The sequence below is a fragment of the Symsagittifera roscoffensis genome, unplaced genomic scaffold, assembly GCF_963678635.1.
Source record: "Symsagittifera roscoffensis unplaced genomic scaffold, txSymRosc1.1 SCAFFOLD_201, whole genome shotgun sequence".
Lineage (NCBI taxonomy): Eukaryota > Metazoa > Xenacoelomorpha > Acoela > Convolutidae > Symsagittifera > Symsagittifera roscoffensis.
This window is the reverse complement of record NW_026971626.1, coordinates 15597-43059: the sequence shown is the minus strand read 5'-3', so window position 1 is coordinate 43059 and position 27463 is coordinate 15597. Positions and strand designations below refer to the sequence as shown.

Here is a 27463-nt window from a genome sequence, read left to right as displayed (position 1 = left end):
AAAAATTGTGTTCAAATCGAGCTCGAAGAATACTCAATTTTGATTGGCTCTCAGCTGAAAGCTAAATTAAGCTTCAATTTTGGACTGCCAGTCGAGCTCGTGTTTTTAGGCCCCCTTAGTTTGCTCTGAGTAGCTTAGCTATGCCTGCTAGGCAGGATAAAAAGATAGAACTTTAAATTTGGTGGCCTTTAAAAAGGCCGGTTTGGTGTTGAAGCTTGAAAGCTAGCAACTGGTTGAGGTAGAAGCTCTTTACTTCTTGTCAGACTTGGGCTGAGACGAAGACTGCTTCTTGGGTAGGAGCACAGCCTGGATGTTTGGCAGCACACCGCCCTGAGCAATGGTCACTCCGTGGAGCAGCTTGTTCAACTCTTCGTCGTTCCTGATGGCCAACTGCAAGTGTCTGGGGATGATCCTGGACTTCTTGTTGTCTTTAGCAGCGTTGCCAGCCAGCTCAAGGATCTCAGCAGTCAAGTACTCGAGCACAGCAGCAAGGTAGACTGGGGCTCCAGCACCAACTCGCTCAGCGTAGTTGCCCTTGCGGATGAATCGGTGGATTCTTCCAACAGGGAACTGCAGTCCAGCTCGGCTTGATCGGGTCTTGGCCTTGGCTCCAACTTTGCCGCTCTTCGATTTTCCTCCTTTGCCTGACATCGTGTTGTAGTTGTAGCTGTTGTGGTAGAAGCTGTAGATTGACGATTGACTTTACCCGCAATTTGGCTCCCTGTCTTAGGGTAGTAAGTTCAAATCGACCACCAAGATGGGAGAGCCAATCAGAATCGAGCTAGCATTTTAAGTTAATTTAGAGACGCTGAAAGCTCTACACTAACTAGCTGAGCTTATTAGAGCTCTAGCAGAGCTTGTTAGAGCTCTAGCAGAGCTTGACTTACGAACTGAGATAGTAGGTGGTATGTTTTTAAATGTAGCTAAAAAGAACTATAGCCCTACGCTAGCAAAAAAAAGAGTTCATTTCATCATCAATCAAATTGTTTTACGCTTTAAATTTTTGCCTTAACTGCTGAACACTTGGAACTAAGCTATTAATTTTATGAACATTACCAATTTTTTGAGTTCTGCTATTGGTTCTCATACTTTGCCTACTTTTTTGCTGGTGAATAGCTCGTTTTTTGTTGGTAAAATACAACTAGCCTTGCACCAGACATAAAAATTTCCACTAATTACTATAAAAATGTATGTTTAGTTTTTTCTAAACGACTCTTATCAAAATAATGTTCTGAAAAGGGGTAGTTTTAATGTGATTTGAGTAATCGCTTAAGAAGAAATGAGCAAACAAATCAAAAAACTTTTCATGGAATGCTTTTGTTTACAATTTGTCTTTCGGAATAATGAGACAACTGTACAACTATGCAGGGGCGGATCTAAGATTTTCTCGAGGGGGGGCGGATTTTCAAAAAACTTTCCAAAATTACGACGACCTTTTTTTTTTTATCGACCGAATTGATTTTTCGAGCTCTCCCAAAGCACTGTTTTGCCCCTATTTTGGCTAAAGTTTCTGCGCCACAGGCAAATTAAAAAAAAATCAGTCGAAAATGCCGTTTTTGGGCATTTTTGAAATATTTTGTGAAAAAAATGGCGTTTTTTTTTTGGCGCGCGCTCTCCCTCAAAGTTAGTATATATTGGCGCCGAAGGCCCCTTTAGAAAAATTTTAGGGTCGGTCGACCAAAAACGGATTTCTGAAAAAGTATCAAAGGGGGGACCCCCCCCCCCCCCCCTAAATCCGCCCCTGCAACTATGAATATATGGTTTTAGTGTTTTTAAGAACAGTATTTTTATTTGAACAGCTTCTACAAAAAACACAGCATGACTTTTTTCTCCTGTTATTTTCCTGAAATTCTGTTATTTTTTCGCAGTGTTAGAATGTTTGAGTTTTACTGAAATATGGATGAACTCTTTTATATTTATTTGGAAATAGTTTCATACTTATTAATCAATTAATTTTTCATAATAAATTTTGAAGTTTTTAAGTGTATCGGGAGATGGTTGGTTTGAGAATTTTTTTGGAATTTGAAGGCAAAAGGAGCGTTATACGTGAATTTATTTAATGCAAAACTAAAACAATCAGACTAATTTTGTACAAAAAAAATCCAAATCAAATTTAGAGTAAAATTGAGTAATATTTTTTTGCAGTACGCAGGCTAACCTTGCATATTATTTCTATGTCAAGCTAAAAATTTTTTGTCAACGGCAGCAAACTTTTTTTTTGTCATCAATCAAACTGTTTGTTGTTTTTTTTGAAAAACTATGTTATTGGAATTTGATAAAAAATCAGCATTTAACATGAAAATTGGGCGTCTTGCTGGTTATGAAGTCATCAGGGTATGTCAAAAACTAGTCGCTACAAATGAAAACAAAATTTCCTACGAAACCGTGTTTCTTAAGAGTTTCTTATGAGCCGATGAAAATAATTGAATTTAAATTTAATTCGTGGTCATTGCTTACAGTAGCTAGTTCCTTTTCTAATTGAAAAAAAAATTACAATTCCATGTCTGATTATTTTTGACTATGGATTCGCGAGTTATTTTAAGAAACTTATTCCCTGTTATTCGGTTTCGCAATGGTTTTTTTTTAAATATGATAATAGGAAAAGCAAAAAAACCTCAGTTATTTTTTACTCAACACTTAGATACTTTGTTTCGGAATCTGAACCTCAACTTTAAAAGCTTAAATATGATATGAAATTTGACTCCCGGCGAGCTTTTGTTTTAGATAGGCAAAACCGGGGAGAGAAAGACATCTTCATCCCTGCATACACCACTGGTTCAGACCGAAACAAACCAATTCAAGCAAAACAAAAAATTTGGTTTAAAAAAAACTGTATATCAATGCAAATCATTTTCTTTACCATCTTCGCCTAAACTCAGAAAACTTGAAGTTTTACTTTTTTACCAACCTTCATTGTTAAAAAACCAAATGCGTAACAATTTCGGTCAAATTGTGCGTATATACTAGTTGTTTTCAATGTTTTTAAATGTAGAAAAAAAAACAACTATAGCACGACGCTAGTCTTACTCTTGGAGTGCTCGGTGTAGGTTACAGCATCCCTGATCACGCTCTCCAAGCTGTTCTTGAGCACTCCTCGGGTCTCTTCGTAGATCAGTCCACTGAGGGTATGTCAAAAACTAGTCGCTACAAATGAAAACAAAATTTCCTACGAAAACGTGTTTCTTAAGAGTTTCTTATGAGCCGATGAAAATAATTGAGTTTAAATTTCATTCGTGGTCATTGCTTACAGTACCTAGTTCCTTTTCTAATTGAAAAAAAAATTACAATTCCATGTCTGATTATTTTTGAGTATGGATTCGCGAGTTATTTTAAGCAACTTATTCCCTGTTATTCGGTTTTGCAATGGTTTTTTATTGAATATGATAATAGGAAAAACAAAAAAACCTCAGTTATTTTTTACTCAACACTTAGATACTTTGTTTCGGAATCTGAATCTCAACTTTAAAAGCTTAAAATGATAGGAAATTTGACTCCCGGCGAGCTTTTGTTTTAGATAGGCAAAACCAGGGAGAGAAAGACATCTTCATCCCTGCATACACCACTGGTTCAGACCGAAACAAACCAATTCAAGCAAAACAAAAAATTTGGTTTAAAAAAAAACTGTATATCAATGCAAATAATTTTCTTTCCCATCTTCGCCCAAACTCAGAAAACTTGAGGTTTACTTTTTTGCCAACCTTCATTGTTAAAAAACCAAATGCGTAACAATTTCGGTCAAATTGTGCGTATACACTAGTTGTTTTCAATGTTTTTAAATGTAGAAAAAAAAACAACTATAGCACGACGCTAGCAAAAAAAAGAATTCATATCATCATCAATCAATTTGTTTTACGCTTCCAATTTTTGCCTTAACTGCTGAACACATGGAACTAAGCTATTAATTTTATGAACATTACCAATTTTTTGAGTTCTGCTATTGGTTCTCAACTTTTAATTTTCATACTTTGCCTACTTTTTTGCTGGTGAATCTTGTTTTTTGTTTGTAAAAAAACTAGCCTAGCATCAGACATAAAAATTTGCATTAATTACTATAAACTTAGAACTACGCCTAGATAGAACTAGTAGATTGGTGGCCTTTAAAAAGGCCGGTTTGGTGTTGAAGCTTGAAAGCTAGCAACTGGTTGAGGTAGAAGCTCTTTACTTGTTGTCAGACTTGGGCTGAGACGAAGACTGCTTCTTGGGTAAGAGCACAGCCTGGATGTTTGGCAGCACACCGCCCTGAGCAATGGTCACTCCGTGGAGCAGCTTGTTCAACTCTTCGTCGTTCCAGATGGCCAACTGCAATGTCTGGGGATGATCCTGGACTTCTTGTTGTCTTTAGCAGCGTTGCCAGCCAGTCAAGGATCTCAGCAGTCAAGTACTCGAGCACAGCAGCAAGGTAGACTGGGGCTCCAGCACCAACTCGCTCAGCGTAGTTGCCCTTGCGGATGAATCGGTGGATTCTTCCAACAGGGAACTGCAGTCCAGCTCGGCTTGATCGGGTCTTGGCCTTGGCTCCAACTTTGCCGTTCTTCGATTTTCCTCCTTTGCCTGACATCGTGTTGTAGTTGTAGCTGTTGTGGTAGAAGCTGTAGATTGACGATTGACTTTACCCGCAATTTGGCTCCCTGTCTTAGGGTAGTAAGTTCAAATCGGCCACCAAGATGGGAGAGCCAATCAGAATCGAGCTAGCGTTTTAAGTTAGTTTAGATACGCTGAAAGCTCTAGACTAACTAGCTGAGCTAGTTTGAGCTCTAGCAGAGCTTGAATTAAGAACTGAGATAGTTGGTGGCCTTTAAAAAGGCCAGTTTGGTGCTGCAGCTAGGAGAGCAGCTGGTTAGAAGTTTCTTAACCTCCGAACCCGTACAAGGTCTTGCCTTGTCTCTTGAGGGCGTAGACGATGTCCATGGCTACAACGGTCTTACTCTTGGAGTGCTCGGTGTAGGTTACAGCATCCCTGATCACGCTCTCCAAGCTGTTCTTGAGCACTCCTCGGGTCTCTTCGTAGATCAGTCCACTGATACGCTTGACAACTCCTCGTAAAGCAAGACGTCTGATGGCTGGCTTGGTGATGCCTTGGATGTTATCTCTTAAGATCTTTCGGTCCCTCTTTGCTCCTCCTTTGCCAAGTCCTTTTCCTCCCTTTCCTCTTCCAGACATGGTTGTTGCAGTTGTAGTTATTGTAGAATTTGAAGTAGAAGTTGGGTTTGCGATTGGCAGAAATCGCTAGGTAACTATCATTTTTCGACCGACTTCTCTGCTCTCTCATTGGCCCTCATACCAACAGTCAATGCGAGAGGTGATAAGAAGCAGAGCTCAACCGGAACGAAAAATATTTCACGTATAAAAAAAGTAAGGCACGTGAAGGAGCAATTGATTTTTTATGAGCTCCCACAAGACCTTCTAGCACAAACTGGTCAGTCCAGAGAGCTTATATGAGCTATGTGATTTAAATCAAACTCGTAGAATCTCGCTTGAGCTCTCTGAGATAGCTTGCCGAGCTCTGAGAGCTCGAACTTAAACATTGTTAGGCTACGTACGGGATCAATTGAAAAAACTTTGAACTCACACAAGGAATACCAACTCAAACTGGTCAGTCCACAGAGCTTATTCGAGCTCTGTGATTCAAATCAAGCTCGTTCAAGCTTGCCCGAGCTCTCTGAGATAGCTTGCCGAGATCTGGGAGCTCGAACTTAAAAATAGTTAGACTACGTACGTGAGCAATTGAAAAAATTTTGAGCTCACCCAAGCTGTACTAGCTTAAACTGGTCAGTCCACAGAGCTTATTCGAGCTCTGTGATTTAAATCAAGCCCGTAGAAGCTCGGTTGAGTTCTGTGAGATAGCTTGCCGAGCTCTGAGAGCTCGAATTTGAAAATAGTTAGGCTACGTACGGGAGCAATTGAAAAAATTTTGAGCTCACACAAGGTGTACTAGCTTAAACTGGTCAGTCCACAGAGCTTATTCGAGCTCTGTGATTTAAATCAAGCTCATACAAGCTTGCCTGAGCTCTATGAGGTAGCTTGCCGAGCTCTGAGAGCTCGAAGCTCAAAAAAGTTAGGCTACGTACGGGAGCAATTGAACAGCTAGCTCGAGCTCATTTTCCAGCTGCGTCACCCCAATGAGGGGGAAGCAGAGCTCAACCTATACCAGCTTGAGCTTGCTCTGGTCGAAGTTAGCTTGAGCTAAGCTCACTGTGAAGAAATATAGAACTGATAGTTGGGTGGCCTTTAAAAAGGCCGGTTTGGTTGGTGTGGAGTACACCTTGAGCTTAAGCTCGCTCTCCTCGGATTCGTCGAGCCAACTGGATGTCCTTGGGCATGATGGTGACTCTCTTGGCGTGGATCGCGCACAAGTTGGTGTCCTCGAACAGGCTGACCAAGTAGCTCTCGCTGGCTTCCTGGAGAGCCATGATGGCAGTGCTCTGGAACCGCAAGTCAGTCTTGAAGTCCTGAGCGATTTCTCTGACCAGTCGCTGGAAGGGCAGCTTTCGGATCAACAGCTCAGTGGACTTCTGGTATCTCCTGATCTCCCTCAGGGCAACGGTTCCTGGTCTGTATCGGTGAGGCTTCTTCACACCGCCGGTGGAAGGTGCGCTCTTTCTTGCAGCCTTGGTAGCCAGTTGCTTCCTGGGTGCCTTTCCTCCGGTACTCTTTCGTGCAGTCTGCTTCGTTCGGGCCATTCTTCGTCAGTTGAGTGTAGCTGAGTTGTAGATGTAGAAGTAGATTTTGGGTGTTGAATTTTGGTAAAATCCGTGAGGTAACCTAGAGATTCAGATCTCCAGAAGGCTTGAGAGCGTTCGACGTATAAAAAATAGTTAGGCACGTAAAAGAGCAATAGAAGAAGAGCTCTGGTGAGTCGTTACTTATATATATTAAGGAGCATTTTCAACTATATATAGTAAAGTATGTGAAGTGCAGACTATTTATACTTGGATTGGAGGTTACCCGCCAAAAGTGGCAAATGTGATTGGCCCGTGTCTGAGTGATAACGGAAACTCAAACTAAGCTCGAATCTGATTGGCTGAGAAGTGAAAACTGGAAAATTTGGTGTTTCTGCCTCTAGAATTGACCCAAAGCTAACTTCAGCCAGCTACAAGCTCACTTCAGCTTAAACTAGCTGAATTGGACTTGTTAGCTAGCTTTGGAAGCTCAAACTTAGCTATTTCGTGCTGTAAGTTAGAGAGCACAATGAAGCTCAAATCTGATTGGCTGAGACGTGAAAGCTTAAAATTTGGCAGTTTTTTAGCTCTAAAGTTGGTCTGGAGCTGATTTAAGCAAGTTACAAGCTCAGTTGAGCTTAGTAGCTCAAATTAGACGCTCAAAGCTAGCTGTTGAGAGCTCGAAATTGCATACAAGCGAGTTTGAGCTTGCTAGCTAGAGTACAAAGAGAACTATGCTTTTTGGTGGCCTTTAAAAAGGCCGGTTTGGTGTTGCTCAGAGCAACTAGTTGTAGAAGATGGTCGTCTACTTGGAGCTGGTGTACTTGGTGACGGCCTTGGTTCCCTCACTGACAGCATGCTTGGCCAGCTCTCCGGGCAACAGCAGTCTGACTGCGGTTTGGATCTCCCGGCTAGAGATGGTTGATCGCTTGTTGTAGTGGGCCAGTTTTGAAGCTTCACCGGCGATTCTCTCGAAGATGTCGTTCACGAAGCTGTTCATGATCGACATAGCCTTGGATGAGATGCCAGTGTCAGGGTGGACCTGCTTCAGCACCTTGTAGATGTAGAGAGAGTAGGTCTCTCGCCTCTTCTTCTTCTTTTTCTTGTCTCCGGTGGGCTTCTTCTGGGCTTTGCCCGCCTTCTTGACTGCCTTTCCGCTGACTTTGGGTGCCATTGTAAGAGTTGTAGTTGTGGTGTTGTCGAGTTGTAGAAGTATGATAAGTAGGTGTTGGTCGGTGACCAATTAAGCTTCTGAAGCAGACCAGCTGCTCTTTAAGCTGTTAACTTCCGGTTGTTGTTCATCTTGCGGAAAGGTGTTGTTGGAAAATTGCTTGTATTGGTGTGAGTCTGTGTGCGTATGTGTCTGTTGATTGTTGTAGAGTGTCTCGGATTAGTTCTTGTATCTTGGGGTTTGTCTGTGCAGCTCTTTTGAGGTAATTTGAGTTTAGTCTTGTTAGTTCTTCTTGAATCGTCTTCATCCTGGTGATTTTATGTACTTCGTCTGTTGGTGTTGTTACTGGTAGATGGTAGGCTATTTTTAGTGCTCTTTTCTGCAATCTTTGTAAGTGCCTTGTAGATGCGTTTGCCCACGAAGGTGATGCGTATGTGAATACTGGTAGAATTGTTGATTGGTACAAAAACTTTAAGACTTTGGATTTGATGCCTTTGGCTCGTAGTACTAGTAGAAAATTGATTTTCCTTGTCGATTTGTCTTCAATTCTTTGTAGATAGTCTTTCCATGTCAGGTTGTTATTTAATGTAGTTCCCAGAAGTTTAGTGGTTGTTGATGGTTCGATCTCTTCGTTCTGTAGCATTAATTTGCAGTCATTCTTCTTGTGTCTTGTAAAAAGTATAAAGTTCGTCTTCTCCGGGTTCACGTCTATCTTCCATTTCTGGCACCATGCCTCTAGAATTGACCCAAAGCTAACTTCAGCCAGCTACAAGCTCACTTCAGCTTAAACTAGCTGAATTGGACTTGTTAGCTAGCTTTGGAAGCTCAAACTTAGCTATTTCGTGCTGTAAGTTAGAGAGCACAATGAAGCTCAAATCTGATTGGCTGAGACGTGAAAGCTTAAAATTTGGCAGTTTTTTAGCTCTAAAGTTGGTCTGGAGCTGATTTAAGCAAGTTACAAGCTCAGTTGAGCTTAGTAGCTCAAATTAGACGCTCAAAGCTAGCTGTTGAGAGCTCGAAATTGCATACAAGCGAGTTTGAGCTTGCTAGCTAGAGTACAAAGAGAACTATGCTTTTTGGTGGCCTTTAAAAAGGCCGGTTTGGTGTTGCTCAGAGCAACTAGTTGTAGAAGCTGGTCGTCTACTTGGAGCTGGTGTACTTGGTGACGGCCTTGGTTCCCTCACTGACAGCATGCTTGGCCAGCTCTCCGGGCAACAGCAGTCTGACTGCGGTTTGGATCTCCCGGCTAGAGATGGTTGATCGCTTGTTGTAGTGGGCCAGTTTTGAAGCTTCACCGGCGATTCTCTCGAAGATGTCGTTCACGAAGCTGTTCATGATCGACATAGCCTTGGATGAGATGCCAGTGTCAGGGTGGACCTGCTTCAGCACCTTGTAGATGTAGAGAGAGTAGGTCTCTCGCCTCTTCTTCTTCTTTTTCTTGTCTCCGGTGGGCTTCTTCTGGGCTTTGCCTGCCTTCTTGACTGCCTTTCCGCTGACTTTGGGTGCCATTGTAGAGATGTAGTTGTAGTGGTGTTGAGTTGTGGATCGATCAAAAAGCCAACCTAACTTGAAAAATTGTGTTCAAATCGAGCTCGAAGAATACTCAATTTTGATTGGCTCTCAGCTGAAAGCTAAATTAAGCTTCAATTTTGGACTGCCAGTCGAGCTCGTGGCTAGCTAGTGTTTTTAGGCCCCCTTAGTTTGCTCTGAGTAGCTTAGCTATGCCTGCTAGGCAGGATAAAAAGATAGAACTTTAAATTTGGTGGCCTTTAAAAAGGCCGGTTTGGTGTTGAAGCTTGAAAGCTAGCAACTGGTTGAGGTAGAAGCTCTTTACTTCTTGTCAGACTTGGGCTGAGACGAAGACTGCTTCTTGGGTAGGAGCACAGCCTGGATGTTTGGCAGCACACCGCCCTGAGCAATGGTCACTCCGTGGAGCAGCTTGTTCAACTCTTCGTCGTTCCTGATGGCCAACTGCAAGTGTCTGGGGATGATCCTGGACTTCTTGTTGTCTTTAGCAGCGTTGCCAGCCAGCTCAAGGATCTCAGCAGTCAAGTACTCGAGCACAGCAGCAAGGTAGACTGGGGCTCCAGCACCAACTCGCTCAGCGTAGTTGCCCTTGCGGATGAATCGGTGGATTCTTCCAACAGGGAACTGCAGTCCAGCTCGGCTTGATCGGGTCTTGGCCTTGGCTCCAACTTTGCCGCTCTTCGATTTTCCTCCTTTGCCTGACATCGTGTTGTAGTTGTAGCTGTTGTGGTAGAAGCTGTAGATTGACGATTGACTTTACCCGCAATTTGGCTCCCTGTCTTAGGGTAGTAAGTTCAAATCGACCACCAAGATGGGAGAGCCAATCAGAATCGAGCTAGCATTTTAAGTTAATTTAGAGACGCTGAAAGCTCTACACTAACTAGCTGAGCTTATTAGAGCTCTAGCAGAGCTTGTTAGAGCTCTAGCAGAGCTTGACTTACGAACTGAGATAGTTGGTGGCCTTTAAAAAGGCCGGTTTGGTGCTGCAGCTAGGAGAGCAGCTGGCTAAGAAGCTTCTTAACCTCCGAATCCGTACAAGGTCTTGCCTTGTCTCTTGAGGGCGTAGACGATGTCCATGGCTACAACGGTCTTCCTCTTGGCGTGCTCGGTGTAGGTTACAGCATCCCTGATCACGCTCTCCAAGTAGTTCTTGAGCACTCCTCGGGTCTCTTCGTAGATCAGTCCACTGATACGCTTGACACCTCCTCGTCGAGCAAGACGTCTGATGGCTGGCTTGGTGATGCCTTGGATGTTATCTCTTAAGATCTTTCGGTGCCTCTTTGCTCCTCCTTTGCCAAGTCCTTTTCCTCCCTTTCCTCGTCCAGACATGGTTGTTGCAGTTGTAGTTGTTGTAGAAATTGAAGTAGAAGTTGGGTTTGAGATTGGCAAAAATCGCTAGGTACCTATCAATTTCCGACCGACTTCTCTGCTCTCTGATTGGCCCTCATACCAACAGCCAATGAGAGAGCAGATAATAAAAAGTAAAAAAAGTTAGGCACGTAAAGGAGCAATTGAAAAATTTTTTTTTGAGCTCCCACAAGAACTTCTACCTCAAACTGGTCAGTCCACAGAGCTTATCAGAGCTATGTGATTTAAATCAAGCTCGTAGGAGCTCGCTTGAGGTCTGTGGGATAGCTTGCCGAGCTCTGAGAGCTCGAACTTGAAAATAGTTAGGCTAGGTACGGGAGCAATTGAAAAAATTTTGAGCTCACACAAGGTGTACTAGCTTAAACTGGTCAGTCCACAGAGCTTATTCGAGCTCTGTGATTTAAATCAAGCTCATACAAGCTTGCCTGAGCTCTATGAGGTAGCTTGCCGAGCTCTGAGAGCTCGAAGCTCAAAAAAGTTAGGCTACGTACGGGAGCAATTGAACAGCTAGCTCGAGCTCATTTTCCAGCTGCGTCACCCCAATGAGGGGGAAGCAGAGCTCAACCTATACCAGCTTGAGCTTGCTCTGGTCGAAGTTAGCTTGAGCTAAGCTCACTGTGAAGAAATATAGAACTGATAGTTGGGTGGCCTTTAAAAAGGCCGGTTTGGTTGGTGTGGAGTACACCTTGAGCTTAAGCTCGCTCTCCTCGGATTCGTCGAGCCAACTGGATGTCCTTGGGCATGATGGTGACTCTCTTGGCGTGGATCGCGCACAAGTTGGTGTCCTCGAACAGGCTGACCAAGTAGCTCTCGCTGGCTTCCTGGAGAGCCATGATGGCAGTGCTCTGGAACCGCAAGTCAGTCTTGAAGTCCTGAGCGATTTCTCTGACCAGTCGCTGGAAGGGCAGCTTTCGGATCAACAGCTCAGTGGACTTCTGGTATCTCCTGATCTCCCTCAGGGCAACGGTTCCTGGTCTGTATCGGTGAGGCTTCTTCACACCGCCGGTGGAAGGTGCGCTCTTTCTTGCAGCCTTGGTAGCCAGTTGCTTCCTGGGTGCCTTTCCTCCGGTACTCTTTCGTGCAGTCTGCTTCGTTCGGGCCATTCTTCGTCAGTTGAGTGTAGCTGAGTTGTAGATGTAGAAGTAGATTTTGGGTGTTGAATTTTGGTAAAATCCGTGAGGTAACCTAGAGATTCAGATCTCCAGAAGGCTTGAGAGCGTTCGACGTATAAAAAATAGTTAGGCACGTAAAAGAGCAATAGAAGAAGAGCTCTGGTGAGTCGTTACTTATATATATTAAGGAGCATTTTCAACTATATATAGTAAAGTATGTGAAGTGCAGACTATTTATACTTGGATTGGAGGTTACCCGCCAAAAGTGGCAAATGTGATTGGCCCGTGTCTGAGTGATAACGGAAACTCAAACTAAGCTCGAATCTGATTGGCTGAGAAGTGAAAACTGGAAAATTTGGTGTTTCTGCCTCTAGAATTGACCCAAAGCTAACTTCAGCCAGCTACAAGCTCACTTCAGCTTAAACTAGCTGAATTGGACTTGTTAGCTAGCTTTGGAAGCTCAAACTTAGCTATTTCGTGCTGTAAGTTAGAGAGCACAATGAAGCTCAAATCTGATTGGCTGAGACGTGAAAGCTTAAAATTTGGCAGTTTTTTAGCTCTAAAGTTGGTCTGGAGCTGATTTAAGCAAGTTACAAGCTCAGTTGAGCTTAGTAGCTCAAATTAGACGCTCAAAGCTAGCTGTTGAGAGCTCGAAATTGCATACAAGCGAGTTTGAGCTTGCTAGCTAGAGTACAAAGAGAACTATGCTTTTTGGTGGCCTTTAAAAAGGCCGGTTTGGGGTTGCTCAGAGCAACTAGTTGTAGAAGCTGGTCGTCTACTTGGAGCTGGTGTACTTGGTGACGGCCTTGGTTCCCTCACTGACAGCATGCTTGGCCAGCTCTCCGGGCAACAGCAGTCTGACTGCGGTTTGGATCTCCCGGCTAGAGATGGTTGATCGCTTGTTGTAGTGGGCCAGTTTTGAAGCTTCACCGGCGATTCTCTCGAAGATGTCGTTCACGAAGCTGTTCATGATCGACATAGCCTTGGATGAGATGCCAGTGTCAGGGTGGACCTGCTTCAGCACCTTGTAGATGTAGAGAGAGTAGGTCTCTCGCCTCTTCTTCTTCTTTTTCTTGTCTCCGGTGGGCTTCTTCTGGGCTTTGCCTGCCTTCTTGACTGCCTTTCCGCTGACTTTGGGTGCCATTGTAGAGATGTAGTTGTAGTGGTGTTGAGTTGTCGATCGATCAAAAAGCCAACCTAACTTGAAAAATTGTGTTCAAATCGAGCTCGAAGAATACTCAATTTTGATTGGCTCTCAGCTGAAAGCTAAATTAAGCTTCAATTTTGGACTGCCAGTCGAGCTCGTGGCTAGCTAGTGTTTTTAGGCCCCCTTAGTTTGCTCTGAGTAGCTTAGCTATGCCTGCTAGGCAGGATAAAAAGATAGAACTTTAAATTTGGTGGCCTTTAAAAAGGCCGGTTTGGTGTTGAAGCTTGAAAGCTAGCAACTGGTTGAGGTAGAAGCTCTTTACTTCTTGTCAGACTTGGGCTGAGACGAAGACTGCTTCTTGGGTAGGAGCACAGCCTGGATGTTTGGCAGCACACCGCCCTGAGCAATGGTCACTCCGTGGAGCAGCTTGTTCAACTCTTCGTCGTTCCTGATGGCCAACTGCAAGTGTCTGGGGATGATCCTGGACTTCTTGTTGTCTTTAGCAGCGTTGCCAGCCAGCTCAAGGATCTCAGCAGTCAAGTACTCGAGCACAGCAGCAAGGTAGACTGGGGCTCCAGCACCAACTCGCTCAGCGTAGTTGCCCTTGCGGATGAATCGGTGGATTCTTCCAACAGGGAACTGCAGTCCAGCTCGGCTTGATCGGGTCTTGGCCTTGGCTCCAACTTTGCCGCTCTTCGATTTTCCTCCTTTGCCTGACATCGTGTTGTAGTTGTAGCTGTTGTGGTAGAAGCTGTAGATTGACGATTGACTTTACCCGCAATTTGGCTCCCTGTCTTAGGGTAGTAAGTTCAAATCGACCACCAAGATGGGAGAGCCAATCAGAATCGAGCTAGCATTTTAAGTTAATTTAGAGACGCTGAAAGCTCTACACTAACTAGCTGAGCTTATTAGAGCTCTAGCAGAGCTTGTTAGAGCTCTAGCAGAGCTTGACTTACGAACTGAGATAGTTGGTGGCCTTTAAAAAGGCCGGTTTGGTGCTGCAGCTAGGAGAGCAGCTGGCTAAGAAGCTTCTTAACCTCCGAATCCGTACAAGGTCTTGCCTTGTCTCTTGAGGGCGTAGACGATGTCCATGGCTACAACGGTCTTCCTCTTGGCGTGCTCGGTGTAGGTTACAGCATCCCTGATCACGCTCTCCAAGTAGTTCTTGAGCACTCCTCGGGTCTCTTCGTAGATCAGTCCACTGATACGCTTGACACCTCCTCGTCGAGCAAGACGTCTGATGGCTGGCTTGGTGATGCCTTGGATGTTATCTCTTAAGATCTTTCGGTGCCTCTTTGCTCCTCCTTTGCCAAGTCCTTTTCCTCCCTTTCCTCGTCCAGACATGGTTGTTGCAGTTGTAGTTGTTGTAGAAATTGAAGTAGAAGTTGGGTTTGAGATTGGCAAAAATCGCTAGGTACCTATCAATTTCCGACCGACTTCTCTGCTCTCTGATTGGCCCTCATACCAACAGCCAATGAGAGAGCAGATAATAAAAAGTAAAAAAAGTTAGGCACGTAAAGGAGCAATTGAAAAATTTTTTTTTGAGCTCCCACAAGAACTTCTACCTCAAACTGGTCAGTCCACAGAGCTTATCAGAGCTATGTGATTTAAATCAAGCTCGTAGGAGCTCGCTTGAGGTCTGTGGGATAGCTTGCCGAGCTCTGAGAGCTCGAACTTGAAAATAGTTAGGCTACGTACGGGAGCAATTGAAAAAATTTTGAGCTCACACAAGGTGTACTAGCTTAAACTGGTCAGTCCACAGAGCTTATTCGAGCTCTGTGATTTAAATCAAGCTCATACAAGCTTGCCTGAGCTCTATGAGGTAGCTTGCCGAGCTCTGAGAGCTCGAAGCTCAAAAAAGTTAGGCTACGTACGGGAGCAATTGAACAGCTAGCTCGAGCTCATTTTCCAGCTGCGTCACCCCAATGAGGGGGAAGCAGAGCTCAACCTATACCAGCTTGAGCTTGCTCTGGTCGAAGTTAGCTTGAGCTAAGCTCACTGTGAAGAAATATAGAACTGATAGTTGGGTGGCCTTTAAAAAGGCCGGTTTGGTTGGTGTGGAGTACACCTTGAGCTTAAGCTCGCTCTCCTCGGATTCGTCGAGCCAACTGGATGTCCTTGGGCATGATGGTGACTCTCTTGGCGTGGATCGCGCACAAGTTGGTGTCCTCGAACAGGCTGACCAAGTAGCTCTCGCTGGCTTCCTGGAGAGCCATGATGGCAGTGCTCTGGAACCGCAAGTCAGTCTTGAAGTCCTGAGCGATTTCTCTGACCAGTCGCTGGAAGGGCAGCTTTCGGATCAACAGCTCAGTGGACTTCTGGTATCTCCTGATCTCCCTCAGGGCAACGGTTCCTGGTCTGTATCGGTGAGGCTTCTTCACACCGCCGGTGGAAGGTGCGCTCTTTCTTGCAGCCTTGGTAGCCAGTTGCTTCCTGGGTGCCTTTCCTCCGGTACTCTTTCGTGCAGTCTGCTTCGTTCGGGCCATTCTTCGTCAGTTGAGTGTAGCTGAGTTGTAGATGTAGAAGTAGATTTTGGGTGTTGAATTTTGGTAAAATCCGTGAGGTAACCTAGAGATTCAGATCTCCAGAAGGCTTGAGAGCGTTCGACGTATAAAAAATAGTTAGGCACGTAAAAGAGCAATAGAAGAAGAGCTCTGGTGAGTCGTTACTTATATATATTAAGGAGCATTTTCAACTATATATAGTAAAGTATGTGAAGTGCAGACTATTTATACTTGGATTGGAGGTTACCCGCCAAAAGTGGCAAATGTGATTGGCCCGTGTCTGAGTGATAACGGAAACTCAAACTAAGCTCGAATCTGATTGGCTGAGAAGTGAAAACTGGAAAATTTGGTGTTTCTGCCTCTAGAATTGACCCAAAGCTAACTTCAGCCAGCTACAAGCTCACTTCAGCTTAAACTAGCTGAATTGGACTTGTTAGCTAGCTTTGGAAGCTCAAACTTAGCTATTTCGTGCTGTAAGTTAGAGAGCACAATGAAGCTCAAATCTGATTGGCTGAGACGTGAAAGCTTAAAATTTGGCAGTTTTTTAGCTCTAAAGTTGGTCTGGAGCTGATTTAAGCAAGTTACAAGCTCAGTTGAGCTTAGTAGCTCAAATTAGACGCTCAAAGCTAGCTGTTGAGAGCTCGAAATTGCATACAAGCGAGTTTGAGCTTGCTAGCTAGAGTACAAAGAGAACTATGCTTTTTGGTGGCCTTTAAAAAGGCCGGTTTGGTGTTGCTCAGAGCAACTAGTTGTAGAAGCTGGTCGTCTACTTGGAGCTGGTGTACTTGGTGACGGCCTTGGTTCCCTCACTGACAGCATGCTTGGCCAGCTCTCCGGGCAACAGCAGTCTGACTGCGGTTTGGATCTCCCGGCTAGAGATGGTTGATCGCTTGTTGTAGTGGGCCAGTTTTGAAGCTTCACCGGCGATTCTCTCGAAGATGTCGTTCACGAAGCTGTTCATGATCGACATAGCCTTGGATGAGATGCCAGTGTCAGGGTGGACCTGCTTCAGCACCTTGTAGATGTAGAGAGAGTAGGTCTCTCGCCTCTTCTTCTTCTTTTTCTTGTCTCCGGTGGGCTTCTTCTGGGCTTTGCCTGCCTTCTTGACTGCCTTTCCGCTGACTTTGGGTGCCATTGTAGAGATGTAGTTGTAGTGGTGTTGAGTTGTGGATCGATCAAAAAGCCAACCTAACTTGAAAAATTGTGTTCAAATCGAGCTCGAAGAATACTCAATTTTGATTGGCTCTCAGCTGAAAGCTAAATTAAGCTTCAATTTTGGACTGCCAGTCGAGCTCGTGGCTAGCTAGTGTTTTTAGGCCCCCTTAGTTTGCTCTGAGTAGCTTAGCTATGCCTGCTAGGCAGGATAAAAAGATAGAACTTTAAATTTGGTGGCCTTTAAAAAGGCCGGTTTGGTGTTGAAGCTTGAAAGCTAGCAACTGGTTGAGGTAGAAGCTCTTTACTTCTTGTCAGACTTGGGCTGAGACGAAGACTGCTTCTTGGGTAGGAGCACAGCCTGGATGTTTGGCAGCACACCGCCCTGAGCAATGGTCACTCCGTGGAGCAGCTTGTTCAACTCTTCGTCGTTCCTGATGGCCAACTGCAAGTGTCTGGGGATGATCCTGGACTTCTTGTTGTCTTTAGCAGCGTTGCCAGCCAGCTCAAGGATCTCAGCAGTCAAGTACTCGAGCACAGCAGCAAGGTAGACTGGGGCTCCAGCACCAACTCGCTCAGCGTAGTTGCCCTTGCGGATGAATCGGTGGATTCTTCCAACAGGGAACTGCAGTCCAGCTCGGCTTGATCGGGTCTTGGCCTTGGCTCCAACTTTGCCGCTCTTCGATTTTCCTCCTTTGCCTGACATCGTGTTGTAGTTGTAGCTGTTGTGGTAGAAGCTGTAGATTGACGATTGACTTTACCCGCAATTTGGCTCCCTGTCTTAGGGTAGTAAGTTCAAATCGACCACCAAGATGGGAGAGCCAATCAGAATCGAGCTAGCATTTTAAGTTAATTTAGAGACGCTGAAAGCTCTACACTAACTAGCTGAGCTTATTAGAGCTCTAGCAGAGCTTGTTAGAGCTCTAGCAGAGCTTGACTTACGAACTGAGATAGTTGGTGGCCTTTAAAAAGGCCGGTTTGGTGCTGCAGCTAGGAGAGCAGCTGGCTAAGAAGCTTCTTAACCTCCGAATCCGTACAAGGTCTTGCCTTGTCTCTTGAGGGCGTAGACGATGTCCATGGCTACAACGGTCTTCCTCTTGGCGTGCTCGGTGTAGGTTACAGCATCCCTGATCACGCTCTCCAAGTAGTTCTTGAGCACTCCTCGGGTCTCTTCGTAGATCAGTCCACTGATACGCTTGACACCTCCTCGTCGAGCAAGACGTCTGATGGCTGGCTTGGTGATGCCTTGGATGTTATCTCTTAAGATCTTTCGGTGCCTCTTTGCTCCTCCTTTGCCAAGTCCTTTTCCTCCCTTTCCTCGTCCAGACATGGTTGTTGCAGTTGTAGTTGTTGTAGAAATTGAAGTAGAAGTTGGGTTTGAGATTGGCAAAAATCGCTAGGTACCTATCAATTTCCGACCGACTTCTCTGCTCTCTGATTGGCCCTCATACCAACAGCCAATGAGAGAGCAGATAATAAAAAGTAAAAAAAGTTAGGCACGTAAAGGAGCAATTGAAAAATTTTTTTTTGAGCTCCCACAAGAACTTCTACCTAAAACTGGTCAGTCCACAGAGCTTATCAGAGCTATGTGATTTAAATCAAGCTCGTAGGAGCTCGCTTGAGGTCTGTGGGATAGCTTGCCGAGCTCTGAGAGCTCGAACTTGAAAATAGTTAGGCTACGTACGGGAGCAATTGAAAAAATTTTGAGCTCACACAAGGTGTACTAGCTTAAACTGGTCAGTCCACAGAGCTTATTCGAGCTCTGTGATTTAAATCAAGCTCATACAAGCTTGCCTGAGCTCTATGAGGTAGCTTGCCGAGCTCTGAGAGCTCGAAGCTCAAAAAAGTTAGGCTACGTACGGGAGCAATTGAACAGCTAGCTCGAGCTCATTTTCCAGCTGCGTCACCCCAATGAGGGGGAAGCAGAGCTCAACCTATACCAGCTTGAGCTTGCTCTGGTCGAAGTTAGCTTGAGCTAAGCTCACTGTGAAGAAATATAGAACTGATAGTTGGGTGGCCTTTAAAAAGGCCGGTTTGGTTGGTGTGGAGTACACCTTGAGCTTAAGCTCGCTCTCCTCGGATTCGTCGAGCCAACTGGATGTCCTTGGGCATGATGGTGACTCTCTTGGCGTGGATCGCGCACAAGTTGGTGTCCTCGAACAGGCTGACCAAGTAGCTCTCGCTGGCTTCCTGGAGAGCCATGATGGCAGTGCTCTGGAACCGCAAGTCAGTCTTGAAGTCCTGAGCGATTTCTCTGACCAGTCGCTGGAAGGGCAGCTTTCGGATCAACAGCTCAGTGGACTTCTGGTATCTCCTGATCTCCCTCAGGGCAACGGTTCCTGGTCTGTATCGGTGAGGCTTCTTCACACCGCCGGTGGAAGGTGCGCTCTTTCTTGCAGCCTTGGTAGCCAGTTGCTTCCTGGGTGCCTTTCCTCCGGTACTCTTTCGTGCAGTCTGCTTCGTTCGGGCCATTCTTCGTCAGTTGAGTGTAGCTGAGTTGTAGATGTAGAAGTAGATTTTGGGTGTTGAATTTTGGTAAAATCCGTGAGGTAACCTAGAGATTCAGATCTCCAGAAGGCTTGAGAGCGTTCGACGTATAAAAAATAGTTAGGCACGTAAAAGAGCAATAGAAGAAGAGCTCTGGTGAGTCGTTACTTATATATATTAAGGAGCATTTTCAACTATATATAGTAAAGTATGTGAAGTGCAGACTATTTATACTTGGATTGGAGGTTACCCGCCAAAAGTGGCAAATGTGATTGGCCCGTGTCTGAGTGATAACGGAAACTCAAACTAAGCTCGAATCTGATTGGCTGAGAAGTGAAAACTGGAAAATTTGGTGTTTCTGCCTCTAGAATTGACCCAAAGCTAACTTCAGCCAGCTACAAGCTCACTTCAGCTTAAACTAGCTGAATTGGACTTGTTAGCTAGCTTTGGAAGCTCAAACTTAGCTATTTCGTGCTGTAAGTTAGAGAGCACAATGAAGCTCAAATCTGATTGGCTGAGACGTGAAAGCTTAAAATTTGGCAGTTTTTTAGCTCTAAAGTTGGTCTGGAGCTGATTTAAGCAAGTTACAAGCTCAGTTGAGCTTAGTAGCTCAAATTAGACGCTCAAAGCTAGCTGTTGAGAGCTCGAAATTGCATACAAGCGAGTTTGAGCTTGCTAGCTAGAGTACAAAGAGAACTATGCTTTTTGGTGGCCTTTAAAAAGGCCGGTTTGGTGTTGCTCAGAGCAACTAGTTGTAGAAGCTGGTCGTCTACTTGGAGCTGGTGTACTTGGTGACGGCCTTGGTTCCCTCACTGACAGCATGCTTGGCCAGCTCTCCGGGCAACAGCAGTCTGACTGCGGTTTGGATCTCCCGGCTAGAGATGGTTGATCGCTTGTTGTAGTGGGCCAGTTTTGAAGCTTCACCGGCGATTCTCTCGAAGATGTCGTTCACGAAGCTGTTCATGATCGACATAGCCTTGGATGAGATGCCAGTGTCAGGGTGGACCTGCTTCAGCACCTTGTAGATGTAGAGAGAGTAGGTCTCTCGCCTCTTCTTCTTCTTTTTCTTGTCTCCGGTGGGCTTCTTCTGGGCTTTGCCTGCCTTCTTGACTGCCTTTCCGCTGACTTTGGGTGCCATTGTAGAGATGTAGTTGTAGTGGTGTTGAGTTGTGGATCGATCAAAAAGCCAACCTAACTTGAAAAATTGTGTTCAAATCGAGCTCGAAGAATACTCAATTTTGATTGGCTCTCAGCTGAAAGCTAAATTAAGCTTCAATTTTGGACTGCCAGTCGAGCTCGTGTTTTTAGGCCCCCTTAGTTTGCTCTGAGTAGCTTAGCTATGCCTGCTAGGCAGGATAAAAAGATAGAACTTTAAATTTGGTGGCCTTTAAAAAGGCCGGTTTGGTGTTGAAGCTTGAAAGCTAGCAACTGGTTGAGGTAGAAGCTCTTTACTTCTTGTCAGACTTGGGCTGAGACGAAGACTGCTTCTTGGGTAGGAGCACAGCCTGGATGTTTGGCAGCACACCGCCCTGAGCAATGGTCACTCCGTGGAGCAGCTTGTTCAACTCTTCGTCGTTCCTGATGGCCAACTGCAAGTGTCTGGGGATGATCCTGGACTTCTTGTTGTCTTTAGCAGCGTTGCCAGCCAGCTCAAGGATCTCAGCAGTCAAGTACTCGAGCACAGCAGCAAGGTAGACTGGGGCTCCAGCACCAACTCGCTCAGCGTAGTTGCCCTTGCGGATGAATCGGTGGATTCTTCCAACAGGGAACTGCAGTCCAGCTCGGCTTGATCGGGTCTTGGCCTTGGCTCCAACTTTGCCGCTCTTCGATTTTCCTCCTTTGCCTGACATCGTGTTGTAGTTGTAGCTGTTGTGGTAGAAGCTGTAGATTGACGATTGACTTTACCCGCAATTTGGCTCCCTGTCTTAGGGTAGTAAGTTCAAATCGACCACCAAGATGGGAGAGCCAATCAGAATCGAGCTAGCATTTTAAGTTAATTTAGAGACGCTGAAAGCTCTACACTAACTAGCTGAGCTTATTAGAGCTCTAGCAGAGCTTGTTAGAGCTCTAGCAGAGCTTGACTTACGAACTGAGATAGTTGGTGGCCTTTAAAAAGGCCGGTTTGGTGCTGCAGCTAGGAGAGCAGCTGGCTAAGAAGCTTCTTAACCTCCGAATCCGTACAAGGTCTTGCCTTGTCTCTTGAGGGCGTAGACGATGTCCATGGCTACAACGGTCTTCCTCTTGGCGTGCTCGGTGTAGGTTACAGCATCCCTGATCACGCTCTCCAAGTAGTTCTTGAGCACTCCTCGGGTCTCTTCGTAGATCAGTCCACTGATACGCTTGACACCTCCTCGTCGAGCAAGACGTCTGATGGCTGGCTTGGTGATGCCTTGGATGTTATCTCTTAAGATCTTTCGGTGCCTCTTTGCTCCTCCTTTGCCAAGTCCTTTTCCTCCCTTTCCTCGTCCAGACATGGTTGTTGCAGTTGTAGTTGTTGTAGAAATTGAAGTAGAAGTTGGGTTTGAGATTGGCAAAAATCGCTAGGTACCTATCAATTTCCGACCGACTTCTCTGCTCTCTGATTGGCCCTCATACCAACAGCCAATGAGAGAGCAGATAATAAAAAGTAAAAAAAGTTAGGCACGTAAAGGAGCAATTGAAAAAATTTTGAGCTCACACAAGGTGTACTAGCTTAAACTGGTCAGTCCACAGAGCTTATTCGAGCTCTGTGATTTAAATCAAGCTCATACAAGCTTGCCTGAGCTCTATGAGGTAGCTTGCCGAGCTCTGAGAGCTCGAAGCTCAAAAAAGTTAGGCTACGTACGGGAGCAATTGAACAGCTAGCTCGAGCTCATTTTCCAGCTGCGTCACCCCAATGAGGGGGAAGCAGAGCTCAACCTATACCAGCTTGAGCTTGCTCTGGTCGAAGTTAGCTTGAGCTAAGCTCACTGTGAAGAAATATAGAACTGATAGTTGGGTGGCCTTTAAAAAGGCCGGTTTGGTTGGTGTGGAGTACACCTTGAGCTTAAGCTCGCTCTCCTCGGATTCGTCGAGCCAACTGGATGTCCTTGGGCATGATGGTGACTCTCTTGGCGTGGATCGCGCACAAGTTGGTGTCCTCGAACAGGCTGACCAAGTAGCTCTCGCTGGCTTCCTGGAGAGCCATGATGGCAGTGCTCTGGAACCGCAAGTCAGTCTTGAAGTCCTGAGCGATTTCTCTGACCAGTCGCTGGAAGGGCAGCTTTCGGATCAACAGCTCAGTGGACTTCTGGTATCTCCTGATCTCCCTCAGGGCAACGGTTCCTGGTCTGTATCGGTGAGGCTTCTTCACACCGCCGGTGGAAGGTGCGCTCTTTCTTGCAGCCTTGGTAGCCAGTTGCTTCCTGGGTGCCTTTCCTCCGGTACTCTTTCGTGCAGTCTGCTTCGTTCGGGCCATTCTTCGTCAGTTGAGTGTAGCTGAGTTGTAGATGTAGAAGTAGATTTTGGGTGTTGAATTTTGGTAAAATCCGTGAGGTAACCTAGAGATTCAGATCTCCAGAAGGCTTGAGAGCGTTCGACGTATAAAAAATAGTTAGGCACGTAAAAGAGCAATAGAAGAAGAGCTCTGGTGAGTCGTTACTTATATATATTAAGGAGCATTTTCAACTATATATAGTAAAGTATGTGAAGTGCAGACTATTTATACTTGGATTGGAGGTTACCCGCCAAAAGTGGCAAATGTGATTGGCCCGTGTCTGAGTGATAACGGAAACTCAAACTAAGCTCGAATCTGATTGGCTGAGAAGTGAAAACTGGAAAATTTGGTGTTTCTGCCTCTAGAATTGACCCAAAGCTAACTTCAGCCAGCTACAAGCTCACTTCAGCTTAAACTAGCTGAATTGGACTTGTTAGCTAGCTTTGGAAGCTCAAACTTAGCTATTTCGTGCTGTAAGTTAGAGAGCACAATGAAGCTCAAATCTGATTGGCTGAGACGTGAAAGCTTAAAATTTGGCAGTTTTTTAGCTCTAAAGTTGGTCTGGAGCTGATTTAAGCAAGTTACAAGCTCAGTTGAGCTTAGTAGCTCAAATTAGACGCTCAAAGCTAGCTGTTGAGAGCTCGAAATTGCATACAAGCGAGTTTGAGCTTGCTAGCTAGAGTACAAAGAGAACTATGCTTTTTGGTGGCCTTTAAAAAGGCCGGTTTGGTGTTGCTCAGAGCAACTAGTTGTAGAAGCTGGTCGTCTACTTGGAGCTGGTGTACTTGGTGACGGCCTTGGTTCCCTCACTGACAGCATGCTTGGCCAGCTCTCCGGGCAACAGCAGTCTGACTGCGGTTTGGATCTCCCGGCTAGAGATGGTTGATCGCTTGTTGTAGTGGGCCAGTTTTGAAGCTTCACCGGCGATTCTCTCGAAGATGTCGTTCACGAAGCTGTTCATGATCGACATAGCCTTGGATGAGATGCCAGTGTCAGGGTGGACCTGCTTCAGCACCTTGTAGATGTAGAGAGAGTAGGTCTCTCGCCTCTTCTTCTTCTTTTTCTTGTCTCCGGTGGGCTTCTTCTGGGCTTTGCCTGCCTTCTTGACTGCCTTTCCGCTGACTTTGGGTGCCATTGTAGAGATGTAGTTGTAGTGGTGTTGAGTTGTCGATCGATCAAAAAGCCAACCTAACTTGAAAAATTGTGTTCAAATCGAGCTCGAAGAATACTCAATTTTGATTGGCTCTCAGCTGAAAGCTAAATTAAGCTTCAATTTTGGACTGCCAGTCGAGCTCGTGGCTAGCTAGTGTTTTTAGGCCCCCTTAGTTTGCTCTGAGTAGCTTAGCTATGCCTGCTAGGCAGGATAAAAAGATAGAACTTTAAATTTGGTGGCCTTTAAAAAGGCCGGTTTGGTGTTGAAGCTTGAAAGCTAGCAACTGGTTGAGGTAGAAGCTCTTTACTTCTTGTCAGACTTGGGCTGAGACGAAGACTGCTTCTTGGGTAGGAGCACAGCCTGGATGTTTGGCAGCACACCGCCCTGAGCAATGGTCACTCCGTGGAGCAGCTTGTTCAACTCTTCGTCGTTCCTGATGGCCAACTGCAAGTGTCTGGGGATGATCCTGGACTTCTTGTTGTCTTTAGCAGCGTTGCCAGCCAGCTCAAGGATCTCAGCAGTCAAGTACTCGAGCACAGCAGCAAGGTAGACTGGGGCTCCAGCACCAACTCGCTCAGCGTAGTTGCCCTTGCGGATGAATCGGTGGATTCTTCCAACAGGGAACTGCAGTCCAGCTCGGCTTGATCGGGTCTTGGCCTTGGCTCCAACTTTGCCGCTCTTCGATTTTCCTCCTTTGCCTGACATCGTGTTGTAGTTGTAGCTGTTGTGGTAGAAGCTGTAGATTGACGATTGACTTTACCCGCAATTTGGCTCCCTGTCTTAGGGTAGTAAGTTCAAATCGACCACCAAGATGGGAGAGCCAATCAGAATCGAGCTAGCATTTTAAGTTAATTTAGAGACGCTGAAAGCTCTACACTAACTAGCTGAGCTTATTAGAGCTCTAGCAGAGCTTGTTAGAGCTCTAGCAGAGCTTGACTTACGAACTGAGATAGTTGGTGGCCTTTAAAAAGGCCGGTTTGGTGCTGCAGCTAGGAGAGCAGCTGGCTAAGAAGCTTCTTAACCTCCGAATCCGTACAAGGTCTTGCCTTGTCTCTTGAGGGCGTAGACGATGTCCATGGCTACAACGGTCTTCCTCTTGGCGTGCTCGGTGTAGGTTACAGCATCCCTGATCACGCTCTCCAAGTAGTTCTTGAGCACTCCTCGGGTCTCTTCGTAGATCAGTCCACTGATACGCTTGACACCTCCTCGTCGAGCAAGACGTCTGATGGCTGGCTTGGTGATGCCTTGGATGTTATCTCTTAAGATCTTTCGGTGCCTCTTTGCTCCTCCTTTGCCAAGTCCTTTTCCTCCCTTTCCTCGTCCAGACATGGTTGTTGCAGTTGTAGTTGTTGTAGAAATTGAAGTAGAAGTTGGGTTTGAGATTGGCAAAAATCGCTAGGTACCTATCAATTTCCGACCGACTTCTCTGCTCTCTGATTGGCCCTCATACCAACAGCCAATGAGAGAGCAGATAATAAAAAGTAAAAAAAGTTAGGCACGTAAAGGAGCAATTGAAAAATTTTTTTTTGAGCTCCCACAAGAACTTCTACCTCAAACTGGTCAGTCCACAGAGCTTATCAGAGCTATGTGATTTAAATCAAGCTCGTAGGAGCTCGCTTGAGGTCTGTGGGATAGCTTGCCGAGCTCTGAGAGCTCGAACTTGAAAATAGTTAGGCTACGTACGGGAGCAATTGAAAAAATTTTGAGCTCACACAAGGTGTACTAGCTTAAACTGGTCAGTCCACAGAGCTTATTCGAGCTCTGTGATTTAAATCAAGCTCATACAAGCTTGCCTGAGCTCTATGAGGTAGCTTGCCGAGCTCTGAGAGCTCGAAGCTCAAAAAAGTTAGGCTACGTACGGGAGCAATTGAACAGCTAGCTCGAGCTCATTTTCCAGCTGCGTCACCCCAATGAGGGGGAAGCAGAGCTCAACCTATACCAGCTTGAGCTTGCTCTGGTCGAAGTTAGCTTGAGCTAAGCTCACTGTGAAGAAATATAGAACTGATAGTTGGGTGGCCTTTAAAAAGGCCGGTTTGGTTGGTGTGGAGTACACCTTGAGCTTAAGCTCGCTCTCCTCGGATTCGTCGAGCCAACTGGATGTCCTTGGGCATGATGGTGACTCTCTTGGCGTGGATCGCGCACAAGTTGGTGTCCTCGAACAGGCTGACCAAGTAGCTCTCGCTGGCTTCCTGGAGAGCCATGATGGCAGTGCTCTGGAACCGCAAGTCAGTCTTGAAGTCCTGAGCGATTTCTCTGACCAGTCGCTGGAAGGGCAGCTTTCGGATCAACAGCTCAGTGGACTTCTGGTATCTCCTGATCTCCCTCAGGGCAACGGTTCCTGGTCTGTATCGGTGAGGCTTCTTCACACCGCCGGTGGAAGGTGCGCTCTTTCTTGCAGCCTTGGTAGCCAGTTGCTTCCTGGGTGCCTTTCCTCCGGTACTCTTTCGTGCAGTCTGCTTCGTTCGGGCCATTCTTCGTCAGTTGAGTGTAGCTGAGTTGTAGATGTAGAAGTAGATTTTGGGTGTTGAATTTTGGTAAAATCCGTGAGGTAACCTAGAGATTCAGATCTCCAGAAGGCTTGAGAGCGTTCGACGTATAAAAAATAGTTAGGCACGTAAAAGAGCAATAGAAGAAGAGCTCTGGTGAGTCGTTACTTATATATATTAAGGAGCATTTTCAACTATATATAGTAAAGTATGTGAAGTGCAGACTATTTATACTTGGATTGGAGGTTACCCGCCAAAAGTGGCAAATGTGATTGGCCCGTGTCTGAGTGATAACGGAAACTCAAACTAAGCTCGAATCTGATTGGCTGAGAAGTGAAAACTGGAAAATTTGGTGTTTCTGCCTCTAGAATTGACCCAAAGCTAACTTCAGCCAGCTACAAGCTCACTTCAGCTTAAACTAGCTGAATTGGACTTGTTAGCTAGCTTTGGAAGCTCAAACTTAGCTATTTCGTGCTGTAAGTTAGAGAGCACAATGAAGCTCAAATCTGATTGGCTGAGACGTGAAAGCTTAAAATTTGGCAGTTTTTTAGCTCTAAAGTTGGTCTGGAGCTGATTTAAGCAAGTTACAAGCTCAGTTGAGCTTAGTAGCTCAAATTAGACGCTCAAAGCTAGCTGTTGAGAGCTCGAAATTGCATACAAGCGAGTTTGAGCTTGCTAGCTAGAGTACAAAGAGAACTATGCTTTTTGGTGGCCTTTAAAAAGGCCGGTTTGGTGTTGCTCAGAGCAACTAGTTGTAGAAGCTGGTCGTCTACTTGGAGCTGGTGTACTTGGTGACGGCCTTGGTTCCCTCACTGACAGCATGCTTGGCCAGCTCTCCGGGCAACAGCAGTCTGACTGCGGTTTGGATCTCCCGGCTAGAGATGGTTGATCGCTTGTTGTAGTGGGCCAGTTTTGAAGCTTCACCGGCGATTCTCTCGAAGATGTCGTTCACGAAGCTGTTCATGATCGACATAGCCTTGGATGAGATGCCAGTGTCAGGGTGGACCTGCTTCAGCACCTTGTAGATGTAGAGAGAGTAGGTCTCTCGCCTCTTCTTCTTCTTTTTCTTGTCTCCGGTGGGCTTCTTCTGGGCTTTGCCTGCCTTCTTGACTGCCTTTCCGCTGACTTTGGGTGCCATTGTAGAGATGTAGTTGTAGTGGTGTTGAGTTGTGGATCGATCAAAAAGCCAACCTAACTTGAAAAATTGTGTTCAAATCGAGCTCGAAGAATACTCAATTTTGAT

At 45.6% G+C, this 27463-nt stretch overlaps 20 protein-coding genes and 1 pseudogene across 20 annotated transcripts; all 21 read right to left on the bottom strand.

Annotated features, from left to right (window-relative positions):
• Positions 1-210: 210 nt before the first annotated feature.
• LOC134856593 (late histone H2A.2.2) lies at positions 211-680 on the bottom strand. Its single transcript, XM_063872870.1, has one exon. The coding sequence runs from the start codon at positions 649-651 to the stop codon at positions 250-252; it is 402 nt and encodes a 133-aa protein (XP_063728940.1). The 5' UTR covers positions 652-680; the 3' UTR covers positions 211-249.
• A 3478-nt stretch (positions 681-4158) lies between these two features.
• Positions 4159-4587, bottom strand: LOC134856610 (histone H2A, sperm-like; annotated as a pseudogene).
• A 261-nt stretch (positions 4588-4848) lies between these two features.
• Positions 4849-5160, bottom strand: LOC134856604 (histone H4-like). Its single transcript, XM_063872880.1, has one exon. It carries the CDS (start codon positions 5158-5160, stop codon positions 4849-4851), a length of 312 nt encoding a protein of 103 aa, XP_063728950.1.
• A 1097-nt stretch (positions 5161-6257) lies between these two features.
• On the bottom strand, positions 6258-11866 carry LOC134856609 (uncharacterized). The gene is made up of 3 exons (XM_063872884.1): positions 11424-11866; positions 8229-8596; positions 6258-6681 (listed from the first exon to the last, which is right to left on the bottom strand). Exons 1-3 carry the CDS (start codon positions 11826-11828, stop codon positions 6270-6272), a joined length of 1185 nt encoding a protein of 394 aa, XP_063728954.1. The 5' UTR covers positions 11829-11866; the 3' UTR covers positions 6258-6269.
• On the bottom strand, positions 7410-7833 carry LOC134856581 (histone H2B.1/H2B.2). Its single transcript, XM_063872858.1, has one exon. It carries the CDS (start codon positions 7831-7833, stop codon positions 7465-7467), a length of 369 nt encoding a protein of 122 aa, XP_063728928.1. The 3' UTR covers positions 7410-7464.
• Positions 8916-9348, bottom strand: LOC134856579 (histone H2B.1/H2B.2). The gene has a single exon (XM_063872855.1). It carries the CDS (start codon positions 9337-9339, stop codon positions 8971-8973), a length of 369 nt encoding a protein of 122 aa, XP_063728925.1. The 5' UTR covers positions 9340-9348; the 3' UTR covers positions 8916-8970.
• Positions 9622-10091, bottom strand: LOC134856569 (late histone H2A.2.2). The gene has a single exon (XM_063872845.1). The coding sequence runs from the start codon at positions 10060-10062 to the stop codon at positions 9661-9663; it is 402 nt and encodes a 133-aa protein (XP_063728915.1). The 5' UTR covers positions 10063-10091; the 3' UTR covers positions 9622-9660.
• Positions 10375-10695, bottom strand: LOC134856582 (histone H4). Its single transcript, XM_063872859.1, has one exon. It carries the CDS (start codon positions 10684-10686, stop codon positions 10375-10377), a length of 312 nt encoding a protein of 103 aa, XP_063728929.1. The 5' UTR covers positions 10687-10695.
• Positions 11867-12602: 736 nt separating the features above from the next.
• LOC134856616 (histone H2B.1/H2B.2) lies at positions 12603-12990 on the bottom strand. The gene has a single exon (XM_063872890.1). The coding sequence runs from the start codon at positions 12979-12981 to the stop codon at positions 12613-12615; it is 369 nt and encodes a 122-aa protein (XP_063728960.1). The 5' UTR covers positions 12982-12990; the 3' UTR covers positions 12603-12612.
• Positions 12991-13263: 273 nt separating this feature from the next.
• Positions 13264-13733, bottom strand: LOC134856568 (late histone H2A.2.2). Its single transcript, XM_063872844.1, has one exon. It carries the CDS (start codon positions 13702-13704, stop codon positions 13303-13305), a length of 402 nt encoding a protein of 133 aa, XP_063728914.1. The 5' UTR covers positions 13705-13733; the 3' UTR covers positions 13264-13302.
• A 283-nt stretch (positions 13734-14016) lies between these two features.
• Positions 14017-17972, bottom strand: LOC134856608 (uncharacterized). The gene is made up of 4 exons (XM_063872883.1): positions 17664-17972; positions 15720-15849; positions 15142-15471; positions 14017-14344 (listed from the first exon to the last, which is right to left on the bottom strand). The coding sequence occupies exons 1-4, from the start codon at positions 17968-17970 to the stop codon at positions 14017-14019; spliced, it is 1095 nt and encodes a 364-aa protein (XP_063728953.1). The 5' UTR covers positions 17971-17972.
• On the bottom strand, positions 16200-16632 carry LOC134856578 (histone H2B.1/H2B.2). The gene has a single exon (XM_063872854.1). It carries the CDS (start codon positions 16621-16623, stop codon positions 16255-16257), a length of 369 nt encoding a protein of 122 aa, XP_063728924.1. The 5' UTR covers positions 16624-16632; the 3' UTR covers positions 16200-16254.
• On the bottom strand, positions 16906-17375 carry LOC134856567 (late histone H2A.2.2). The gene has a single exon (XM_063872843.1). It carries the CDS (start codon positions 17344-17346, stop codon positions 16945-16947), a length of 402 nt encoding a protein of 133 aa, XP_063728913.1. The 5' UTR covers positions 17347-17375; the 3' UTR covers positions 16906-16944.
• A 717-nt stretch (positions 17973-18689) lies between the features above and the next one.
• Positions 18690-19150, bottom strand: LOC134856559 (histone H3). Its single transcript, XM_063872834.1, has one exon. It carries the CDS (start codon positions 19110-19112, stop codon positions 18702-18704), a length of 411 nt encoding a protein of 136 aa, XP_063728904.1. The 5' UTR covers positions 19113-19150; the 3' UTR covers positions 18690-18701.
• Positions 19151-19841: 691 nt separating this feature from the next.
• LOC134856576 (histone H2B.1/H2B.2) lies at positions 19842-20274 on the bottom strand. The gene has a single exon (XM_063872853.1). It carries the CDS (start codon positions 20263-20265, stop codon positions 19897-19899), a length of 369 nt encoding a protein of 122 aa, XP_063728923.1. The 5' UTR covers positions 20266-20274; the 3' UTR covers positions 19842-19896.
• A 262-nt stretch (positions 20275-20536) lies between these two features.
• LOC134856566 (late histone H2A.2.2) lies at positions 20537-21006 on the bottom strand. Its single transcript, XM_063872842.1, has one exon. It carries the CDS (start codon positions 20975-20977, stop codon positions 20576-20578), a length of 402 nt encoding a protein of 133 aa, XP_063728912.1. The 5' UTR covers positions 20978-21006; the 3' UTR covers positions 20537-20575.
• Positions 21007-21289: 283 nt separating this feature from the next.
• LOC134856606 (uncharacterized) lies at positions 21290-25065 on the bottom strand. The gene is made up of 4 exons (XM_063872882.1): positions 24757-25065; positions 22813-22942; positions 22235-22564; positions 21290-21617 (listed from the first exon to the last, which is right to left on the bottom strand). The coding sequence occupies exons 1-4, from the start codon at positions 25061-25063 to the stop codon at positions 21290-21292; spliced, it is 1095 nt and encodes a 364-aa protein (XP_063728952.1). The 5' UTR covers positions 25064-25065.
• On the bottom strand, positions 23293-23725 carry LOC134856575 (histone H2B.1/H2B.2). Its single transcript, XM_063872852.1, has one exon. The coding sequence runs from the start codon at positions 23714-23716 to the stop codon at positions 23348-23350; it is 369 nt and encodes a 122-aa protein (XP_063728922.1). The 5' UTR covers positions 23717-23725; the 3' UTR covers positions 23293-23347.
• On the bottom strand, positions 23999-24468 carry LOC134856565 (late histone H2A.2.2). The gene has a single exon (XM_063872841.1). The coding sequence runs from the start codon at positions 24437-24439 to the stop codon at positions 24038-24040; it is 402 nt and encodes a 133-aa protein (XP_063728911.1). The 5' UTR covers positions 24440-24468; the 3' UTR covers positions 23999-24037.
• A 717-nt stretch (positions 25066-25782) lies between the features above and the next one.
• Positions 25783-26243, bottom strand: LOC134856558 (histone H3). Its single transcript, XM_063872833.1, has one exon. It carries the CDS (start codon positions 26203-26205, stop codon positions 25795-25797), a length of 411 nt encoding a protein of 136 aa, XP_063728903.1. The 5' UTR covers positions 26206-26243; the 3' UTR covers positions 25783-25794.
• Positions 26244-26934: 691 nt separating this feature from the next.
• LOC134856574 (histone H2B.1/H2B.2) lies at positions 26935-27367 on the bottom strand. The gene has a single exon (XM_063872851.1). The coding sequence runs from the start codon at positions 27356-27358 to the stop codon at positions 26990-26992; it is 369 nt and encodes a 122-aa protein (XP_063728921.1). The 5' UTR covers positions 27359-27367; the 3' UTR covers positions 26935-26989.
• Positions 27368-27463: the final 96 nt, after the last annotated feature.

Coding starts and splice junctions, on each gene's coding strand:
- LOC134856593 (XM_063872870.1), bottom strand. CDS start 651: ATGTCAGGCAAAGGAGGAAAATCGAAGAGCGGCAAAGTTGGAGCCAAG.
- LOC134856616 (XM_063872890.1), bottom strand. CDS start 12,981: ATGGCACCCAAAGTCAGCGGAAAGGCAGTCAAGAAGGCAGGCAAAGCC.
- LOC134856604 (XM_063872880.1), bottom strand. CDS start 5,160: ATGTCTGGAAGAGGAAAGGGAGGAAAAGGACTTGGCAAAGGAGGAGCA.
- LOC134856578 (XM_063872854.1), bottom strand. CDS start 16,623: ATGGCACCCAAAGTCAGCGGAAAGGCAGTCAAGAAGGCAGGCAAAGCC.
- LOC134856609 (XM_063872884.1), bottom strand. CDS start 11,828: ATGGCCCGAACGAAGCAGACTGCACGAAAGAGTACCGGAGGAAAGGCA. Junction 8,597..11,423: donor GACGAATCCGAGGAGAGCGA/GCTTAAGCTCAA, acceptor GTGAGCTTGTAG/CTGGCTGAAGTTAGCTTTGG. Junction 6,682..8,228: donor TGGGCAAACGCATCTACAAG/GCACTTACAAAG, acceptor CAACTGACGAAG/AATGGCCCGAACGAAGCAGA.
- LOC134856581 (XM_063872858.1), bottom strand. CDS start 7,833: ATGGCACCCAAAGTCAGCGGAAAGGCAGTCAAGAAGGCGGGCAAAGCC.
- LOC134856582 (XM_063872859.1), bottom strand. CDS start 10,686: ATGTCTGGACGAGGAAAGGGAGGAAAAGGACTTGGCAAAGGAGGAGCA.
- LOC134856576 (XM_063872853.1), bottom strand. CDS start 20,265: ATGGCACCCAAAGTCAGCGGAAAGGCAGTCAAGAAGGCAGGCAAAGCC.
- LOC134856559 (XM_063872834.1), bottom strand. CDS start 19,112: ATGGCCCGAACGAAGCAGACTGCACGAAAGAGTACCGGAGGAAAGGCA.
- LOC134856574 (XM_063872851.1), bottom strand. CDS start 27,358: ATGGCACCCAAAGTCAGCGGAAAGGCAGTCAAGAAGGCAGGCAAAGCC.
- LOC134856566 (XM_063872842.1), bottom strand. CDS start 20,977: ATGTCAGGCAAAGGAGGAAAATCGAAGAGCGGCAAAGTTGGAGCCAAG.
- LOC134856579 (XM_063872855.1), bottom strand. CDS start 9,339: ATGGCACCCAAAGTCAGCGGAAAGGCAGTCAAGAAGGCAGGCAAAGCC.
- LOC134856608 (XM_063872883.1), bottom strand. CDS start 17,970: ATGTCTGGACGAGGAAAGGGAGGAAAAGGACTTGGCAAAGGAGGAGCA. Junction 15,850..17,663: donor GACCTTGTACGGATTCGGAG/GTTAAGAAGCTT, acceptor GGTCAATTCTAG/AGGCAGAAACACCAAATTTT. Junction 14,345..15,141: donor CTGTTCGAGGACACCAACTT/GTGCGCGATCCA, acceptor TTCTACAACAAC/TACAACTGCAACAACCATGT.
- LOC134856567 (XM_063872843.1), bottom strand. CDS start 17,346: ATGTCAGGCAAAGGAGGAAAATCGAAGAGCGGCAAAGTTGGAGCCAAG.
- LOC134856568 (XM_063872844.1), bottom strand. CDS start 13,704: ATGTCAGGCAAAGGAGGAAAATCGAAGAGCGGCAAAGTTGGAGCCAAG.
- LOC134856565 (XM_063872841.1), bottom strand. CDS start 24,439: ATGTCAGGCAAAGGAGGAAAATCGAAGAGCGGCAAAGTTGGAGCCAAG.
- LOC134856569 (XM_063872845.1), bottom strand. CDS start 10,062: ATGTCAGGCAAAGGAGGAAAATCGAAGAGCGGCAAAGTTGGAGCCAAG.
- LOC134856606 (XM_063872882.1), bottom strand. CDS start 25,063: ATGTCTGGACGAGGAAAGGGAGGAAAAGGACTTGGCAAAGGAGGAGCA. Junction 22,943..24,756: donor GACCTTGTACGGATTCGGAG/GTTAAGAAGCTT, acceptor GGTCAATTCTAG/AGGCAGAAACACCAAATTTT. Junction 22,565..22,812: donor GCGGGTAACCTCCAATCCAA/GTATAAATAGTC, acceptor CAACTGACGAAG/AATGGCCCGAACGAAGCAGA.
- LOC134856575 (XM_063872852.1), bottom strand. CDS start 23,716: ATGGCACCCAAAGTCAGCGGAAAGGCAGTCAAGAAGGCAGGCAAAGCC.
- LOC134856558 (XM_063872833.1), bottom strand. CDS start 26,205: ATGGCCCGAACGAAGCAGACTGCACGAAAGAGTACCGGAGGAAAGGCA.